Source organism: Schistocerca serialis, chromosome 6 (assembly GCF_023864345.2).
Source record: "Schistocerca serialis cubense isolate TAMUIC-IGC-003099 chromosome 6, iqSchSeri2.2, whole genome shotgun sequence".
Classification (NCBI taxonomy): Eukaryota; Metazoa; Arthropoda; class Insecta; order Orthoptera; family Acrididae; genus Schistocerca; species Schistocerca serialis.
In genome coordinates, this window is record NC_064643.1 from 495353179 (window position 1) to 495373589 (window position 20411).

The 20411-nt window shown below is 42.5% G+C and overlaps 1 protein-coding gene across 2 annotated transcripts in view; it reads right to left on the reverse strand.

The window, feature by feature from the left end:
* LOC126484536 (murinoglobulin-1-like) overlaps window positions 1-20411 on the reverse strand; it is a 291073-nt gene that overhangs the window by 145023 nt on the left and 125639 nt on the right. For both annotated transcript variants that reach the window (XM_050108083.1, XM_050108084.1), the window contains 3 exons: window positions 18378-18549; window positions 10897-11125; window positions 6792-6997 (listed from right to left, as the gene is read on the reverse strand). In XM_050108083.1, coding sequence (XP_049964040.1) covers window positions 6792-6997; window positions 10897-11125; window positions 18378-18549 — 607 coding nt within the window. The remainder of the gene's footprint in view (window positions 1-6791; window positions 6998-10896; window positions 11126-18377; window positions 18550-20411) is intronic.

Below are 20411 nucleotides of genomic sequence, written 5' to 3' on the forward strand. Positions count from 1 at the left end.
TGTGATAGTGAAATTATTTCCCCGACGCGACGTAGCAACTCTGTCCTACGAAGAAATTTTGTCAGCATTGGATGCCTATTTCAAAGAAACAGTTAATGTAGTTGCAAAAAGGTATGCTTTCTTTTGTACAAAACGTACGGCCGGTCAAACTAATAGGGAGTGGGTAGCAACATTGCAAGGCCTTACAAGGGATTGTGCTTTTGAGTGTGAATGTGGACTCCCTTATTCAGATACAATGGTACGTGATGCAATTGCACAGAACGTTTCTGATGTTCGTATACGGGAGCAAATTTTGAAACTCGTTAATCCCTCCCTTCAACAAGTGCTAGACATTTTAGATAGACAAGACACGCTTGACTTTGCTCTGGAATCATTTGCAACTTCGCCAGCCGTGTGTAACATTAACCGGCCCGCCGGGCGCGCTGCGCGGCTCGGTAAACTGCCCTCGCACACGTCCGCGCAGCTGCCGCCACTCTCTAAACCAGGTGTGCCGCGCCAGCATACAGCTGCAGTGAAATCATGCCCGCGGTGTGCTACTAGACATTCGCGTGACAATTGCCCGTCACGCCAAGCTATTTGCTTTTTCTGTAATAAGAAAGGACATGTTCAAAGTGTTTGCCAGAAAAAGCTCAGATCAGACAAACACAACCATTCCAGGCCCTTTGCTTCATGCCGGAATCGAACCAAGAATACTCAGGCTCGTGAACCTTCGCCCATGGACATTCATGTAGTTAATTCCACTCCGCCCAGTGCCACTCTTTCTAACAGTGACTGTGTTCGTCCCACAAATACTGTGTGTCGACGTCGCCGGAAATCACGTCAATTAGCAAGTGTTGCTGTACCTGTATCAGTTCAAATTGCACGAGACAGTCGCTCTTGTCGTCAGCAGGACAATAACTTTTTGTAGATTTGGACTTTAATGGCAAGGTCATACCATTCCAGCTCGATACCGGAGCTGCAGTTTCATTGCTCAATCACGACACGTACAAACAACTGGGCAAAGCTCCGTTGCGTGCCGCAACTGTTAAGCTCACTACATATTCAGGACAGCCGATCCCTGTGTTAGGACAGTGCACTCTTCTTGCAACATACAAGGGACAAACAAAACTTGTGTCATTTTACGTTCTTCGTTCTTCTACTGCAGTGAACTTGTTTGGTTTAGATTTATTTCAGTTGTTTAACTTGTCTATAGTAAATCAGGTCCTATCAGTGAATCAGACTGTGCCTTCAGACAGTGTTTCTCGTCTATGTGAAGAATTTGCAGACATATTTGCACCGGGCCTTGGTTGCGCTAAGAACTATGAAGCACATTTGGAACTGAAAGTAAACGCGCAACCGAAATTTTTCAGAGCGCGCAATGTTCCCCACGCATTGCGTGATGAGGTCGCATGAACATTACACGATTTAGAATCACAAGGTGTGATTGAATGTGCGCAATGCCTCTATTTCAGCTCTGCTTCATCGCTTACGCCGTACAGGTGTTCCGTTCGTCTGGACGACGGAATGCGAACGCGCCTTTCGCCAGTTGAAATCGGCGTTGCTTTCAAATACTTGCCTAACGCCATTCGATCCCCAGAAACCCCTTTTGTTGATGGTAGATGCATCGGATTTCGGGATCGGTGCTGTGCTTGCGCACAAAGATGGATCACATGATCGCCCTATTGCCTTTGTGTCAAAATTGCTCTCGTCTGCGCAAAGAAATTATTCACAGATAGAGAAAGAAGCTTTGGCTCTCGTGTTTGGTGTTACTAAGTTCCATGATTTCTTGTATGGTCGTCACTTTACCATCATCACAGACCACAAACCTTTGACATTGCTTTTTCATCCGAACAAGCCTGTACCTCCGCATACAGCGCAGAAATTCATTCGCTGGTCTATTTACCTCTCGCAGTACCGCTACGATATCTTGTATCGGTCCACTGCTAAGCGCGGAAACGCCAATGCGTTGTCCCGTTTGCCTGTTGCTGAGGATAGAGCATTCGATTCTTCCGAACTTGCTTGCATGTTCATTGATTCGGAAACCGATGAAGTGGTCAAATCGTTTCCGATTGATTTTCGTCATGTAGCAACAGCCACAGCTGCTGACCCTGTCCTTGCTACCGTTTTGCATTTTGTTACTAAGCAATGGCCTTTGTCAAAGTCTCGGATCGAGGATCCGTTGGTTCGCCGATTTTTTGCTCACCGGGAGAGACTTTTTGTACGACGTGGTGTTTTGTTGTTGCGTTCTGATAATCATCAGTCCCGAGTCGTGGTCCCACGTTTGTTACAGTCCTCTGTTTTACGGCTTCTTCACCAAGGATATTGGGGTTTAGTGCGAACGAAACAACTTGCTTGTCAGCACTGTACTTGGTTCGGAATCGATGCTGCGATTACGAATATGTGTTCTTCTTGCATGGCGTGTGCCGAACAACAATCCGCACCGCCGCGGAAAGTCTTTGCATGGCCAAAAGCCACTTCCCCTTGGCAACGCTTGAACATCGATTTTGCTGGTCCATTCTGGAATGCTCGATGGTTGGTTCTGGTAGATGCCTTCAGTAATTTTCCTTTTGTTGTCCGGATGTCTTCCACGACGTCCTCTGCCACCATCCAAGCGTTGTCTGCTATCTTTTGCATTGAATGTCTTCCGCAGGCTATTGTTTCCGACAATGGCCCACAATTCATGTCCGCAGAATTTAAGTCATTCTGCCAGGCCAATGGTATTCAACATCTGACATCCGCGCCGTTTTCGCCTCAGTCAAACGGTGCCGCTGAACGATTGGTCCGGACTTTCAAGTCACAGATGTTGAAGTTGAAAGAGTCGCATTCTCGGGAGGACGCGTTTTTGCTCTTTTTGTCATCGTATCGCTCTCAGCCCCGAGATGGTCGCTCGCCGGCTGAGTTGCTCCACGGTCGTCCTCATCGAACCTTGATGTCTTAGCTGCGTCCGACGCATCAGGTTCCAGTGCAGCGGCAGACTTCTGCTTTTGCTCCAGGCGACGTTGTATTCTATCGCAACTATCGAGGTTTACGGCGTTGGCTCGCAGGGTGCATTCTTCGCTGCCTCGGCCACGCGATGTATTTGGTTTTGTGGGCCTCTGGTGAGGTGCGTCGGCATCTCAATCAGCTGCGCCTCTGTCGTCGCACAGGTTCTGCCGCTCCCCGTCTGCTTTCAGCGACGGTGCCGTCCGGTCAGCGCCCTGGGGACCCATCTGCTGGCTCGCCTCATCCCCAGGTGTTACCGACGATGCCTTCCATTTTGCCCCATGGCGACGCGCCGCCACAGCCGCCGCCGCCGCCGCTGCCGCCGCCTGTCCTCCAGCCGGCGCCGCCCGCATTCAACGCTTCGCTGCAGCCGCCAAGCGCCTCCCTGGGTCACGCGCTGCCGATCGCTTCCCGTGACCAGCTGTCCTCCGCCATGGAACTCTTGCCCGCTCCGGACCACATGGCATCTTTGCGCGTCGGATACCCCGACGCAATGGAGGTCGACCCTTCGGCCCCTCCTGTCTCTTTACGGGTGCATACACCGCATGTTGACGTGCACCCTGGACTAGGTTTTAAGGCGTTTCCTAGCTCCCCTCGGACCGAATGGCCGGGTGCAGGTGGCACAGCCACGCCTGTTGTTAGGCTCCCCACCTCATCGCATACGTCAACATGGGGTCCTCCCCACTGCGGGCGGAAGCCTTATAACACGACCGTTCGCCGATTTGCGGGGGAGGAATGTGGTGTCACCGCCAGACACCACACTTGCTAGGTGGTAGCTTTAAATTGGCCGCGGTCCTTAGTACATGTCGGACCCGCGTGTCGCCACTGTGTGATCGCAGACCGAGCGCCACCACAAGGCAGGTCTCAAGATACAGACTAGCACTCGCCCCAGTTGTACGACGACTTTGCTAGCGACTACACTGACGAAGCCTTTCTCTCATTTGCCAAGAGACAGTTAGAATAGCCTTCAGCTAAGTCAATGGCTACGACCTAGCAAGGCGCCATTAGCCTTACATAGTTTGATAGTATCTTATGAAATGTCTCATCAAGAATGAGGTATACAACAAGGAAAAATTAAAAGTTAAGTATTCCAGCAGCTACATACTTTTCTTTATAACATTAATAAGTATCCTGTTTCAGACCTCTATCTAGCCTACTTGAGATTACGCATGCCTTTCAGCTACTTCAGTGTGGCGTAGCTGTCTTGTTACGCCACAACAAGTTCCATAATACTCAATTTATCTAGGAGAGTATTATGATTCACACAGTCAAATGTTTTAGATAATGCACCAAAAATATCACTTAGTGCTATTTTATTATTTAATGGTTGTACAATTTGGTGAGTGAACATGTAAATAGCATTCTCAGTACAACAACTCTTCTGGACTCCAACCTGTGATTTTCTGAGGATGTTATTGTTGTTCAGGTGAGATACTATTCTAGATACATCACTTTCTCAAAAAATTTGTAAAATGGTATCAGTGATGAAACAGGTTAGTAGTTGTTCATATCACTCTTATTACCTTTCTTATGTTGGAATATGACAATGCCATACTTCAGTCTCTCCAGAAAAATGCCTTGAGTTAGTGATGCATTACATATTTCAGATAAGACATGACTTATAATATGGAAACAAATTTTTAGTGCTCCATTGACAACACCATCAAACCAGACGAGTTTTTATTTTTGAGAGAATGTATAATATTCTTAGTTTCAGAAGGAGAAGCTGGTGAAACATTCATTTGACTGAATTCTACACTTCTGGAAATTGAAATAAGAACACCGTGAATTCATTGTCCCAGGAAGGGGAAACTTTATTGACACATTCCTGGGGTCAGATACATCACATGATCACACTGACAGAACCACAGGCACATAGACACAGGCAACAGAGCATGCACAATGTCGGCACTAGTACAGTGTATATCCACCTTTCGCAGCAATGCAGGCTGCTATTCTCCCATGGAGACAATCGTAGAGATGCTGGATGTAGTCCTGTGGAACGGCTTGCCATGCCATTTCCACCTGGCGCCTCAGTTGGACCAGCGTTCGTGCTGGACGTGCAGACCGCGTGAGACGACGCTTCATCCAGTCCCAAACATGCTCAATGGGGGACAGATCCGGAGATCTTGCTGGCCAGGGTAGTTGACTTACACCTTCTAGAGCACGTTGGGTGGCACGGGATACATGCGGACGTGCATTGTCCTGTTGGAACAGCAAGTTCCCTTGCCGGTCTAGGAATGGTAGAATGATGGGTTCGATGACGGTTTGGATGTACCGTGCACTATTCAGTGTCCCCTCGACGATCACCAGTGGTGTACGGCCAGTGTAGGAGATCGCTCCCCACACCATGATGCCGGGTGTTGGCCCTGTGTGCCTCGGTCGTATGCAGTCCTGATTGTGGCGCTCACCTGCACGGCGCCAAACACGCATACGACCATCATTGGCACCAAGGCAGAATCGACTCTCATCGCTGAAGACGACACGTCTCCATTTGTCCCTCCATTCACGCCTGTCGCGACACCACTGGAGGCGGGCTGCACGATGTTGGGGCGTGAGCGGAAGACGGCCTAACGGTGTGCGGGACCGTAGCCCAGCTTCATGGAGACGGTTGCGAATGGTCCTCGCCGATACCCCAAGAGCAACAGTGTCCCTAATTTGCTGGGAAGTGGCGGTGCGGTCCCCTACAGCACTGCGTAGGATCCTACGGTCTTGGCGTGCATCCGTGCGTCGTTGCGGTCCGGTCCCAGGTCGACGGGCACGTGCACCTTCCGCCGACCACTGGCGACAACATCGATGTACTGTGGAGACCTCATGCCCCACGTGTTGAGCAATTCGGCGGTACGTCCATCCGGCCTCCCGCATGCCCACTATATGCCCTCGCTCAAGGTCCGTCAACTGCACATACGGTTCACGTCCACGCTGTCGCGGCATGCTACCAGTGTTAAAGACTGCGATGGAGCTCCGTATGCCACAGCAAACTGGCTGACACTGACGGCGGCGGTGCACAAATGCTGCGCAGCTAGCGCCATTCGACGGCCAACACCATGGTTCCTGGTGTGTCCGCTGTGCCGTGCGTGTGATCATTGCTTGTACAGCCCTCTCGCAGTGTCCGGAGCAAGTATGGTGGGTCTGACACACCGGTGTCAATGTGTTCTTTTTTCCATTTCCAGGAGTGTATGAGTGTTTCTTTTTCAACATACTGCTGTGATTGTTCTCTCGAACTATTTGTCCCAGTACTTTCTACTATACTTAAGAAATGATTATTAAATATATTTGCTACCTATGACTCATTATTTATGGCCCTTCCATTCATCTCATTAGTGATGTTATCCTGTTCTGTGGCTGATTGTGCTCTATCTCTTTTCACTACATTCCATACAGCCTTAAGTCTGTTGTCATAATTACTGATTTCTGACATAATACATATGTTCCTTGATATTTAATAACATTTCTTAGTAATTTTGAACAGTTTTTGCAATAAGCAACGACTACAGAATCTCTACCTCTTTTTACCACAGATAAGTTTCCCTTTTCCTTTCACAAGATATTTTAATCCCTCTAGTGGCCCACAGTCTTTTATAAGGATGTTTAATGTTCTCTCTGATTAGTTTATGTGGAATGCTGTTTTCAAATAATGATATGAATTTATCATGGAAGAGAATAAATTTTATATTAGTGTGGCATTCATTGTAAATTTCATCCCTAGTCATCTATTGTAAACTGTTCTCAAAGACATTTGTCCTGGAGTCACTAATTATTGTAACTTATTTCCACTGAGGAAATGTGTAACCTGGTAGTAAAAGAAAAACTGCTTGTTGCTTGATTACCTTCTGTTGAACAAGAATTCTGGTCCACACATTTCTGGATATGTGGGATCTGTTTCCGCAGTGACTGTAATATTTAGATAGCCAATATTACTTGCTCGAATCCGATATTCATGTGTGAAAGTGCTACGTGCATTTATACAAGAACCAGTCACTGAACTATTGGATAATAACTCAACATCATTGGTATGAGAGACCTGCAGTTTTATCTGGAAACAAACAGATCTTATTTTAATGGTTAATGGGGAAGCAACACATTATTATTCATTTTATGCAGTACAGAACCAAATATTTTCATTAAGATTAATATTTTCATAAAAAATTGTGGTAAGATTGAATCAAATATAGAAATGTAAAGGAGCAAAGTAGTAATGTCATATGCTTCATTTGTTAATAATATTAAGAGTAAGAAATAGTAATAAAATTGAAAGACAGATGAAGAGAATTAATCAAAGTCAGAAAGTTATGAAAATTTAACATTGCACATTAAACTCAAAAAATCACAAAGAAGTTCCCAAATAGAAATCAATCATATATCCAACCCCTACAGAGACTATGGCATATAAAAGTGTTTCACCATTATGTTGCAATTACATATGTTATCCAGGGAAAGAAATAAACATAATTACAACAATAACATTAATAATAATAATAATAATTATTATTATTATTACTAAAAAATAAAAATTACAAGATTAAGAAAAGCAGAAATGGTACTGGTACTGCATGCTAAACCTTTTATGTAAATGGAACTAATAGTGCTGGATTTCTTAAGGGTATTTTGTAAAAGACACCACTGCAAGTGAAGTCATCTCCAGAATTATACTACAAGTTCAGCCATTGCAACCTGTCACACTGCTAGGCAGCTCTTACAGGTCTCCACCTGATGACCACACAACTGCCACAGACTGCTATAAGCAGCTGTATCAGCATTATGCCACCCTGTTTTGGCTCCAGTAGATTGGTAAGACCATCATTCAGCAACCAGCAGTTTTACTGAAATCAAAGATGACACTTCACCAATGGAATAAGGTGATTATGTGATACCTGAAAAGTATACAAAAAAAGCCCGGGTCAGGGCATGCACGATGTGCTATCCAAAATTTTCAGGACTGTTGCTGCCATCTGTTGAAAACATTACCTTTGGACTAACGGTCGCCATCACCCTCGAAGTAGTTCCCATCCACACGTACACACCGGTCCCAGCACTTCTGCCACTGGTCAAACATTTTCTGGAAGTCTTGTTCTTTGAGGGTGTTTATCACTGCCAGCAATGCTTCTTGAATCCTTTCTAGAGTGTTGAACCAACGGCCTTTCAAGTTGAGTTTCAGTTTTGGGAATAGCGCCAAGTTTCAAGGTGCCAAATCTGGGTGGGGTACACCCGCTGCATTGTTTTTTTTTTTTTCCAAAAAGGTACTGGTGACCAAGGATGTGTGACAGGGTGCATTGTTGTAATGCAGCAGCCAGTTCCCTCGATGCCAAAGTTTGGGCCATTGTCGCCGCATGTTTTCACGGAGCCATCGCAAAACATCACTGTTTGGTAGGGTGGGATGAATTCTTTGTGCACAATTCCCTTGGTATGAAAGAAAATAATGATCATGCTCTTCGCTTTGGTCTTCACCTGTCTCACTTTTTTGGGTCTTGGAGAGCCACTCAAACACAAGCGTACAGCTCATGCTCTGTCCCCCAAACACTTGTTGAATCATTGCAACGGTCTCTGTAGCACATTTCCCAAGATTTGCACAGAATTTTATTCAAATGCACTGTTCTGTTTGTGGATCCATCATAAAATTACCACACACCAAACACAGAGTATTACAGAAATCACTGTGGACACGCAACACATCCTCCCAGCTGAATGCCACTCCACACACTAACTCATCAGATATGCAGCTCTTGGCACCTAGTGGTGCAAAGATCTACTACTCCTACTTTCCAGATGGCAGCACCAGTCCTCAAGATTTTGGATTCCACCTCATATGAATACCACATGCCCAGCAAGAAAAGGCCATTGAATTTGGAACCACTGAAAAGTTGGCTACTACCAACGAGCCTGAGAAACCACCATTGGTCAGTTACCATCTGCTGGGGCTGTCATCAACATCAGTCAACATCATTCAACAAGAAAGATTCCCATACAGTCGTGCATCTAGCACTGTTGGGGCCTGAGGGTCGAACTAGGAGCTTACTAGCCACTGCCCGCTTAGCAACTGCTGTCAGCTGATGCTACCAGCTTGGCAATGGGGACCCTGTTTGTCCTCTGGATTATACCACCTTTACTGGCAGCCACTCCTGGGCAGGCCATCACTAACATCCACCCATTGTGTGCCATGAGATATGTCTGCATTGTCAGCATTGATTTAGTGTCAGTTGCTGGAGGGCTACTTGTCCAGCAAGAAAGCTTCACTCCAAGACATGCTGTGGTCAGAATCATAACTGCACACCACTGCCCATGACATGGGTTCAGTGTCCATCCTATCTGCTGGACATGGGCCATAAGTAATGCTGTACTCTGTACAAGATTAATAAAGGAATCTTTTTTGCCACATGAAAATTGCCTCATTTGCTTCTGCTCCCCACTAGTAAACACACACACACACACACACACACACACACACACACACACACACACACACACACACACACACACACAGACACACACATTGCATAATACAGCTGACTCCATTGCAAAACATGACATTAGATAGAAGGACTCCTGGCTTTTGAAACCACAGTTTTCCTCTACAGGAAGGAGAGAGATGTTGAGGTCTTGATTGAAGGAGGTTGGACAGGGCACAGGCCATGGAGAGAGGGTAGGTGTGGGGGACGGGGTGTCAGATCGCTAAGAATCCAGGCTAAGAGAGGATCACTTTGTAATAAGAAACTAGGAGGTCAAAGAGAGACTGCTTTAGTCAAAGATGGTAGATGTTTGAGAAAAAAATGAAATCTTCTTTAAACTTTTGACAAAATTAGCTGCAAATTGTTTATTTCTTGTTGATTAAATAAATTTATGACAAGTTTATTTCAGGATATGTGCCATTATCAATTGTTCATCAGATGAGTGACATACATAAAGTATTGGAATTTAAGTTGTTAACACATGTCACTTATTGATTTTATTTAGAAATTTTGTGCTGCTTTTTGACAGCTGTAAAATGACAGATTGTTCCCATGATGTTTCATGTTTTTCAAACAATCTGAAAGCAAATAACAGATCATTCTAATGATGCTTTATGTTTTTCATAAACATACAGCATTATTGGAACAATCTGTCATTTTGCAACTGTCAGAAAATAACAAAACATTTCTATAGAAAGGAAATGTGAGATCTATGTTAACAACATAGTACATAAAAAATTTATGGATCCCACTTTACCTAGACAAAGTAAACATGTGAATATGTTAACAACATAGAACATGAAAGAACTTATGTTCCAAAATTATTTGTGGACATCACTCCGTCTAGAGGACCAGCTGATAATGGCACATATTCCAAAACAAGCTTGTCACAAACTTACGTAAGCAGCAAAAAATAAACAGTTTCCTACTAATTTTGTCAAAAGTATAAAGAAGATGTCATATTATGATGTTGTACAAGCTGCAGACCCAGAAGATAAGTTATAAAATGAAAAGTAAAGACGGATTATTAAACAAAATCAATAACATTCATAACAAGCTATAAATATAATCTCAAACGATGGGAAATCCAGGATGGATTGTAACAATATTATGTAAGGAATAGTTGCTACTTACCATATAGTGGAGACACCGAGTCACAGATAGGCACAAAAAAAAAAAAAAAAAAAAAAAAAAAAAAAAAAAAAAAAAAAAAAAAAAAAAAAAAAAAAAAAAAAAAGACTGTCACAAAATAAGCTAGACACACACACACACACACACACACAACCACAGTCTCTGGCAGCTGAAGCCAGACTACTAGTCTGGCTGCAGCTGCCAGTGACTATGGTCATTTGTGTGTGTGTGTGTCTATCTGCGACTCAGCATCTCTGTCGTATAGTGAGTAGCAACTACCCTTTTCATAATATTGTCATAAATATATTGTGCAAGATTTAGAATGTAGGCAAAATAAAAGAGCCAAGAGTATACTTACTGGAATGCTATACGAAAGGAAGTTGAAAAGAACGACTTTGAGAACTACTATCTCACCACGTTTAGCAGAGTAAGGTACGATATAATCAAGAAAAAATGGCTGGAAGGTAGTAATATTTGTTGTTGGAGCAACTCCAATTCCTTTGTCAGGAGAAAGACAAACAACATTGCTGGTCCACTCAGTGATGGTATGAGGAAGTTGCCGCTTAACAGACCGAACACCATCATTCCTGCAATACGAGAATATACAAATGTAATTAAGTATTAGTTCTACATATACAAAACCAAATAACATGTATTTTCATTCAAGTACATTACTACAAAAACAACTGTTAAAAATTATTTAAATAAGAAATCATCCTAGTGGTTTTGTTTGTTGTTCATGTTCCAATTCGCCCATCATGTATCTTGTTCATTCCATTCAGTTTTCTACAATTTTATCAAACTTCCTGTTTTTGTCTCTCTTTTGTATCAGAGCTTATGTCAGAACTTCTCACGTTACCTGCTTCCAAATTTGCTTTATATAACACATACAATACGTGCTGTACATAACCACATAAGCAAAGTTCTGTTTTATATTTTCCATCTAACCTCAACCCTTGCAAAAGGTGGCAGGAATAGGGAAACAGTCCATGCAGTGATTGGTACTTGGTAAGCATGGTGGCTGTGTGGCCACTTTATGTAACAGGCGAAATGTGGCATATTAACAGTGATCTCTAATATCAGAGATCACTGTGTGTAAGTTATCCAGCCAAAGACATTACAAGATGATGTCATCACCCAAAGTAGTATGAAACTTTGCAAAGTCATGTCTAGGCAGAAATGAACTATACACAAACATTATCCTTGAATAAAAACAATGAACATTATGGAAAAAAATAGTCACCTGGTTCTCCAAAATAGCTGCATTTTTGGCACTTCTCATTAAAAATAGCCACAATAGTCACCTTTGCTAAAAAATAGTTGCAAATAGTGGCATTTAAGTAGCCTGTGGCAGCCCTGTGACATCTTTAATCTGGACTAAAACGTCAAAGTAATTTCTCCTAGCCCCATATAAGTTCCTAACCCTGCATAGAAAATTTTTGCTTGTGAATTTTTTGTGGCTATGACAATACTTGAACAATTTGAAATGAAAATCATGAGGCACATGCAATAGACAGTCATGTGTGCAGAGAGTTGCTTTCATTGAGAAAAATTGCACAATAGTTCATACTGATCTTTGGCCGGACATGGCTGCTTGTCCTGTTCCAGAGGTTGCCCCTCAGTCTGCAAGATCCGGGCGGTCGCAGAGGATGGGCTTACTGGTAGATGGGAGCTCCAACATTAGGCGCGTAATGGGGCCCTTAGGGATATGGCAGCAAGAGAGGGGAAGAAAACCAATGTGCACTCTGTGTGTATACCGGGGGGAGTCATTCCAGATGTGGAATGGGTCCTTCCGGATGCCATGAAGAGTACAGGGTGCACCCATCTGCAGGTGGTCACTCATGTCGGCACCAATGATGTGTGTCGCTAAGGATCGGAGGAAATCCTCTCTGGCTTCTGGCGGCTATCTGATTTGGTGAAGACTGCCAGTCTCACTAGTGGGATGAAAGCAGAGCTCACCGTCTGCAGCATCATTGATAGGACTGACTGCGGACCATTGGTACAGAGCCGAGTGGAGGGTCTGAATCAGAGGCTGAGACGGTTCTGCGACCGTGTGGGCTGCAGATTCCTCGACTTGCGCTATAGGGTGGTGGGGTTTCAGGTTCCACTGGATAGGTCAGGAGTCCACTACACGCAGCAAGCAGCTACACGGGTAGCAGGGGTTGTGTGGCATGGACTGGGCGGTTTTTTAGGTTAGATGGCCTCGGGCAAGTACAGAAAGGGCAACAGCTTCAAAGGGTGCAGGGCAAAGTCAGGACATGCAGGGACCAAGCAGCAATCAGTATTGTAATTGTAAACTGTCGAAGCTGCATTGGTAAAGTACCAGAACTTCAAGTGCTGATAGAAAGCACTGAAGCTGAAATCGTTATCGGTACAGAAAGCTGGCTGAAGCCAGAGATAAATTCTGCCGAAATTTTTACAAAGGCACAGACGGTGTTTAGAAAGGATAGATTGCATGCGACTGGTGGTGGCGCGTTTGTCACTGTTAGTAGTAGTTTATCCTGTAGTGAAGTAGAAGTGGATAGTTCCTGTGAATTATTATGGGTGGAGGTTACACTCAACAACCGAGCTAGGTTAATAATTGGCTCCTTTTGCCGACCTCCCGACTCAGCAGTATTAGTGGCAGAACAACTGAGAGAAAATTTGGAATACATTTCACATAAATTTTCTCAACATGTTATAGTCTTAGGTGGAGATTTCAATTTACCAGATATAGATTGGGACACTCAGATGTTTAGGACGGGTGGTAGGGACAGAGCATCGAGTGACATTATGCTGAGTGCACTACCCGAAAATTACCTGGAGCAATTAAACAGAGAAGCGACTCGTGGAGATAACATCTTGGACCTACTGATAACAAACAGACCCGAACTTTTCGACTCTGTAAGTGCAGAACAGGGAATCAGTGATGATAAGGCCATTGCAGCATCCCTGAATATGGAAGTTAATAGGAATATAAAAAAAGGGAGGAAGGTTTATCTGTTTAGCAAGTGTAATAGAAGGCAGATTTCAGACTACCTAACAGATCAAAACGAAAATTTCTGTTCCGACACTGACAATGTTGAGTGTTTATGAAAAAAGTTCAAGGCAATCGTAAAATGCGTTTTAGACAGGTACATGCCGAGTAAAACTGTGAGGGACGGGAAAAACCCACCGTGGTTCAACAACAAAGTTAGGAAACTACTGCAAAAGCAAAGAGAGCTTCACTCCAAGTTTCAACGCAGCCAAAACCTCTCAGACAAACAGAAGCTAAACGATTTCAAAGTTAACGTAAGGAGGGCTATGTGTGTAGCGTTCAGTGAATTCGAAAGTAAAATTCTATGTACCAACTTGACAGAAAATCCTAGGAAGTTCTGGTCTTACGTTAAATCAGTAAGTGGCTCAAAACAGCATGTCCAGACACTCTGGGATGATGATGGTATTGAAACAGAGGATGACACGCATAAAGCTGAAATACTAAACACCTTTTTCCAAAGCTGTTTCACAGAGGAAGACCGCACTGCAGTTCCTTCTCTAAATCCTCACACAAACGAAAAAATGGCTGACACCGAAATAAGTGTACAAGGAATAGAAAAGCAACTGGAATCACTCAACAGAGGAAAGTCCACTGGACCTGACGGGATACCAATTTGATTCTACACAGAGTACGCGAAAGAACTTGCCCCCCTTCTAACAGCTGTGTACCGCAAGTCTGTAGAAGAACAGAGGTTTCCAAATGATTGGAAAAGAGCATAGGTAGTCCCAGTCTTCAAGAAGAGTTGTCGAGCAGATGCGCAAAACTATAGACCTATATCTCTGACGTCGATCTGTTGTAGAATTTTAGAACATGTTTTTTGCTCGAATATCATGTCATTCTTGGAATCCCAGAATGTACTCTGTAGGAATCAACATGGATTCCAGAAACAGCGATCGTGTGAGACCCAACTCGCTTTATTTGTTCATGAGACCCAGCAAATATTAGATACAGGCTCCCAGGTAGATGCTATTTTCCTTGACTTCCAGAAGGCGTTCGATACAGTTCTGCACTGTCACCTAATAACCAAAGTAAGAGCCTACGGAATATCATACCAGCTGTGTGGCTGGATTGAAGAATTTTTAGCAAACAGAACACAGCATGTTGTTATCAATGGAGAGATGTCTAAAGACGTTAAAGTAACCTCTGGCATGCCACAGGGGAGTGTTATGGGACCATTGCTTTTCACAATATATATAAATGACCTAGTAGATAGTGTCGGAAGTTCCATGTGGCTTTTCGCGGATGATGCTGTAGTATACAGAGAAGTTGCAGCATTAGAAAATTGTAGCGAAATGCAGGAAGATCTGCAGCGGATAGGCACTTGGTGCAGGGAGTGGCAACTGACCCTTAACATAGACAAATGTAATGTATTGTGAATACATAGAAAGAAGGATCCTTTATTGTATGATTATATGATAGCGGGACAAACACTGGTAGCAGTTACTTCTGTAAAATATCTGGGAGTATGCATGCGGAATGATTTGAAGTGGAATGATCATACAAAATTAATTGTTGGTAAGGTGGGTACCAGGTTGAGATTCATTGGGAGAGTCCTTAGAAAATGTAGTCCATCAACAAAGGAGGTGGCTTACAAAACACTTGCAGTCATCAGTGTGGGATCCGTACCAGATGCGGTTGACGGAGGAGATAGAGAAGATCCAAAGAAAAGCGGTGTGTTTCATCACAGGGTTATTTGGTAACCGTGATAGCGTTACGGAGATGTTTAGCAAACTCAAGTGGCAGACTCTGCAAGAGAGGTGCTCTGCATCGCAGTGTAGCTTGCTCGCCAGTTTTCGAGAGGGTGCATTTCTGGATAAGGTATCGAATACATTGCTTCCCCCTACTTATACCTCCTGAGGAGATCACGAATGTAAAATTAGAGAGATTCGAGCATGCACGTAGGCTTTTAGACAGTTGTTCTTCCCGCGAACCATACGCTACTGGAACAGAAAAGGGAGGTAATGACAGTGGCATGTAAAGTGCCCTCCGCCACACACCGTTGGGTGGCTTGTGGAGTATAAATGTAGATGTAGATGTAGACCATTTGCAGTGCAATAAAACAGTTAGTGACTTAGGTGAACTATTCATGCATGAATTATCAGTTACATGTGCTCCACATTTGTCATTTTAAATTTTACAAGTATTGTCATAGCTATTAAAAATTCAGAAGCACATGTTTTCAGTACTATCTATATGGGGTTAGCAATCTGTATGGAGCTAGGAGAAAATACTTTTTTTTTACTTTTCAGTCCATTTGAAAAACATATCAAAAACCTTTTTTTTTACTTAAATAATTATTATACAAGCATTATCTCATTGGATAAATGTCCCCCAAATGATAAAAATCCAAGGCAAATGTGCACCTCATGGAGCATGTAATATCTAGAGAGACAAGGGACTGTATCAAGAAGGTAGCAAAGTGGCAAGAAATACAGCATAGTTTATGTAGTTGTAGAAGTAGGGTTCAAAATATTGATAAGAGAAGAGGAGATGCAGGAAGTCATTCAGGAAATAGCAGGGAGTGTGATTGTGGTGGCTGTGTTGGCTAAGGCCATTAAGTTAACTACTCAAAAACTAGTAGAAGTACGATTGAAAATATTGATAAGAAAAGAGGAGGTGTAGGAAGTCATTCAGGAAATAGCATGGAGTGCGATTGTGATGGCTGTGTTGGCTAAGGCCACTAAGTTAACTACTCAAAAACTAAATCCACATGGTGATGTGCATCCAATTCTTTTCATAAAAGTGCTCAGAGCCTTGCAGTCAAGAAGTTTACAAGAAACTCAGTAGTTGTATGGAGTGGGAATATGTAGAGGATTCCTACAGAATAAATGGTTAAATCAGTGTGGTATAATGGAAATGTTTGTGGTTTGATGTAAGATTTTAACCATAGATGTTTCATTTGGTGACATCCTTTCATCACGCTCTTGGAAAATTGTGCAACAGGAGACAGTTGCAAGAATAACTGTTGGGTTATTAATGCTGTTTTAGATTTCTAACAATTTAAATTTTGTGTCCTGAAATTAATATATTATTTCCCTTTATGTTGCAGAACAAGTGATGCAATGGCAATTGTAGAATTCATAATGTAAAGCTATCTGTTGACATGACCTGAATGGCTAGAACACACAAGTAGATTTTTTGTACAGTAGATGGTGCCGATATAGGATGAATACACTGACACAGTTCAATGAAGGTACATGAGATCCATCTTGTGAAGCAATGGGAATGATGCACTGGACAGGGGCCAACCGGGGTGGCCGAGCAGTTCTAGGTGCTTGAGTCTGGAACCACGTCACCGCTACGGTTGCAGGTTCGAATCCTGCCTCAGGCATGGATGTGTGTGATGTCCTTAGGTTAGTTAGGTTTGAGTAGTTCTATGTTCTAGGGGACTGATGACCTCAGAAGTTAAGTCCCATAGTCCTCAGAGCCATTTGAACCATTTTTGAACTGGACAGCCACTACACGATTATAAACACAAGATGAACGTAAGCAAATACTACATCATATGTAGAGATATCAGTTGAGTCGGGTGATGTTAATGATTAACTTACTCATTATGATTTTAATTATAAAGCAATTCTGAGCAAAGTACAATGGAAATGAAATGAGCATTTGGCAACATTGGCCAGGAGGCCCCTTGCGGGGCAGGTCTGGCCGGCTTGGTGCAGGTCTTATTACATTCGACACCACACTGGGTGACCTGCACGCCAGATGGGGATGAAATGATGATGAAGACAACGCAACACCCAGTCCCTGAGCGGAGAAAATCTCTGACCCAGCCGGGAATCAAACCTGGGCCCGTAGGATGGCAATCCGTCAAGCTGACCACTCAGCTATCGGGGCGGACAGCAAAGTACAATCACTTTATTTTCCTTCATTATAAGCAGGGTACAGAACAAAACTGGTCAATCACAAAGGCCTTATGAACTGACTGCCTGGTATACACATGAGTTATGTATTTGTGGACTGTATTAAGGATTACGTGTAAGATCACTTTAATTTACATCTGCATCTACATCTGCATAGATATTATGTGTGGTGGAGCGTACCCTGTACCACTACTTGTTATTTCCTTCCTTGTACCACTCGCAGGTAGAATGAGGGAGAAACAACTGTCTATATACCTCTGTATGAGCCCTATTTTCTCATACCTTATCTTCGTGGTCCTTACGTGCAACGTGTCTTGGCAGCAGTAAAATAGTTCAGCAGTCAGCTTCAAATGCTGGTCCTCTAATTGTGGCTTTATACAATTACAGAAGAAATTCTGTGGTCATATGCTGTATTTGTGTGCATACAGATGTATGTAGAGCTAATGTAGTCCGTACAAATTTCCATTCATTTTAGCTATTTCCCAAAATCAATTTACGAGTTCATTTATTTTTGTGAAGTAGGTAAATGTATGAAATTCCCAGTCCACTTCAGAATACATTCAATAACAAGATGCTTATTGACAGTTAGAATGTTAGTATTTTGTTTCTGATTGTAGTTTATTTTCAGAAAAATATTAATACCAGTGCATTCAGATTTTTTTATAACTATTACTGCATTATATACTGAATGTGTTTTTCATTTTATTTAATTGGTTGGCAGATTCTGGGATATTATTCTGCAATTGTTGATGTTATGTAGACATTCCCTTTATTTTGTCTGAGTGATGAAAGGAAGTAATTTTGGTTCCAATTAATACAGTAAGTATAAAAACTATTGCAAAACACATCCATAGTTAAAAATTAATTGTGTCAATAACCTGTAAAATGAGTCATATCATATTATACTACGTTGTGAAAATGAAGTACAGAACACATAACCAACTTTCAACTTACCCCACATGGAATATTTCCCATAACCAAGTTTCAGGAAAAAATGATCGTACGTCCACTGCAGGCTCAACAGCATGCTCATTATATCCCACAGAGGCTTCATAGTCTCGGTTTGAAGATTTGTCAGTCATGAAAAATGCTATGGAGGCCTCTGATAGAAATCTTGGAGCTCCATCTAAAAACAGAATGAATAGTGATTACAGGGTGAAAACAGTCACAATAATACAGATGAAGCAGTCATCTATAAGGGGAATACTAAAGGGAGGTGGTGCATCGGCAATCTTTTCTGTGAGAGATAGTAACTACAATGCAAGAGATGTATGTACTTTCAGTATAGAGGGTATAATAGAACTAGTAGAAATTAACTACAGTTGAGGGAAAATAATTATTGTAGGTCTATATAAGGCCCCTGTGGTATATGCCCCACAGGATATAGTGGACGATGCTCAGTGACCAGTTTTCATCCAAAGAGCTGGGTATGTTCACTTATTTTGTCAGAAGGGGAGGCAGACAAGCGTTAGCCACCTTTTGGCCTGTTGGCAATGATAGAATCAACCTGAACGTCCTCCAATCTTTCTCAAACAATTTTGTAGAAACTATTTTTGGCTTACTTGTAGCTTTATATGTCAGGTTCATTATAATGTGCCCATCATTTCATTAATGGTCACAGTTATTGTGATACTAACATTGAAGTAAGACACCACACGAAATTCAAAAACGCTTACAATGAAAAATAGGAGTCGCTTCGATTTTAGGACTCATGCATATTACATAATATGTGCTGAGTATGAAATTAACATATTTAAGTTTTCTTTAGACTTGGTTGGTGGTCTCTATCTGTCACCAATCTCAAGAAAACTGATCTGATGCAGCACACTCATTTGTGATTGCACCATGCCAGCAATAAAGCCAGAATGAAATATTCACAACATTCCTCATATTTCATAAATGGTTTGAGATATCAAAATGAGATTTTGGCAAATGATAGCACACCACAAAGAGACTATTTTTCCATACGGTAATTATGGAAAACTTCATTTCTACCATGTTATTCTACTAACTACACATGTTTTCAATGAAAGAACGTAATTTTTAAGGGCCATCAATAGCTGGTGAAATGAGAAATGCTATAGTTTTTAGAACAACATAAGTAAAGTCGGTACACATTTGTTTGGTACCAAGGATATGCTTTCTCATAAGATGGTGGCATTACTTTTTCTCAGCTCCTCACTTAATAGCATAATAAACCACTGTTTCAGAATTCTCTTGCAATTGCATCTGCACAACATGTTAGTGAGGTGAGACTGTGTAAACTCCACCTTCTTTTTTAAAAAGACTTTAAATACAGCATCAAATTACATCAGTAATACAGTATCCGATTGCATCTGGTACATTTTGAGATAAAAGGTATATGTACAGTACATACTGATTATAAGATAAAATACTGATAATGACAAATGTATATAATATCAAGTCACATAGAATAAAATAATAAGTGATGTATAATTCCATAAGATGACCATGTAGTGAGCATTACTGTATTGCTCAAAGACCGATGTACAGTCCTTTCAGCCAGGCGGTAGCTTCTCCCTTAAGCAAATGAAGGTCCTGGAAGGCACCTTGGAATTTCCTTATAGGGCATTCAGTGGCAATGTACTGTAGTATCTGTTTGTTGTGCCCACAGTCGCAGTTAGGTGTATAAACCATGCCCCATTTACGCCTCTAGTAGTGACAATTTCCATGCCCTGTTTGGAACCAGTTGAGTGATGTCCAGGATCTCCTTGGTAGCTCAAATCCAACAGGGCATTGGCTTGGATCTTTGATTAGATTATTTGAGTCTGGGCTGGAGAAAGACCATTCTTGGTCTCAGTGGATAGGAAGTTGACGGTTGTCTAGGCATTTTTGCCACTCTTTTTTCAGTGCTAGCTGTCTTTGTAAGTGTGGAGGATGGATGTTGGACAGAACAGGGAGCCATTGGGTTGGTGTTGGCTTGATGGTTCCTGATATCAGCCTCATAGTATTATTGAGTTGAGTATC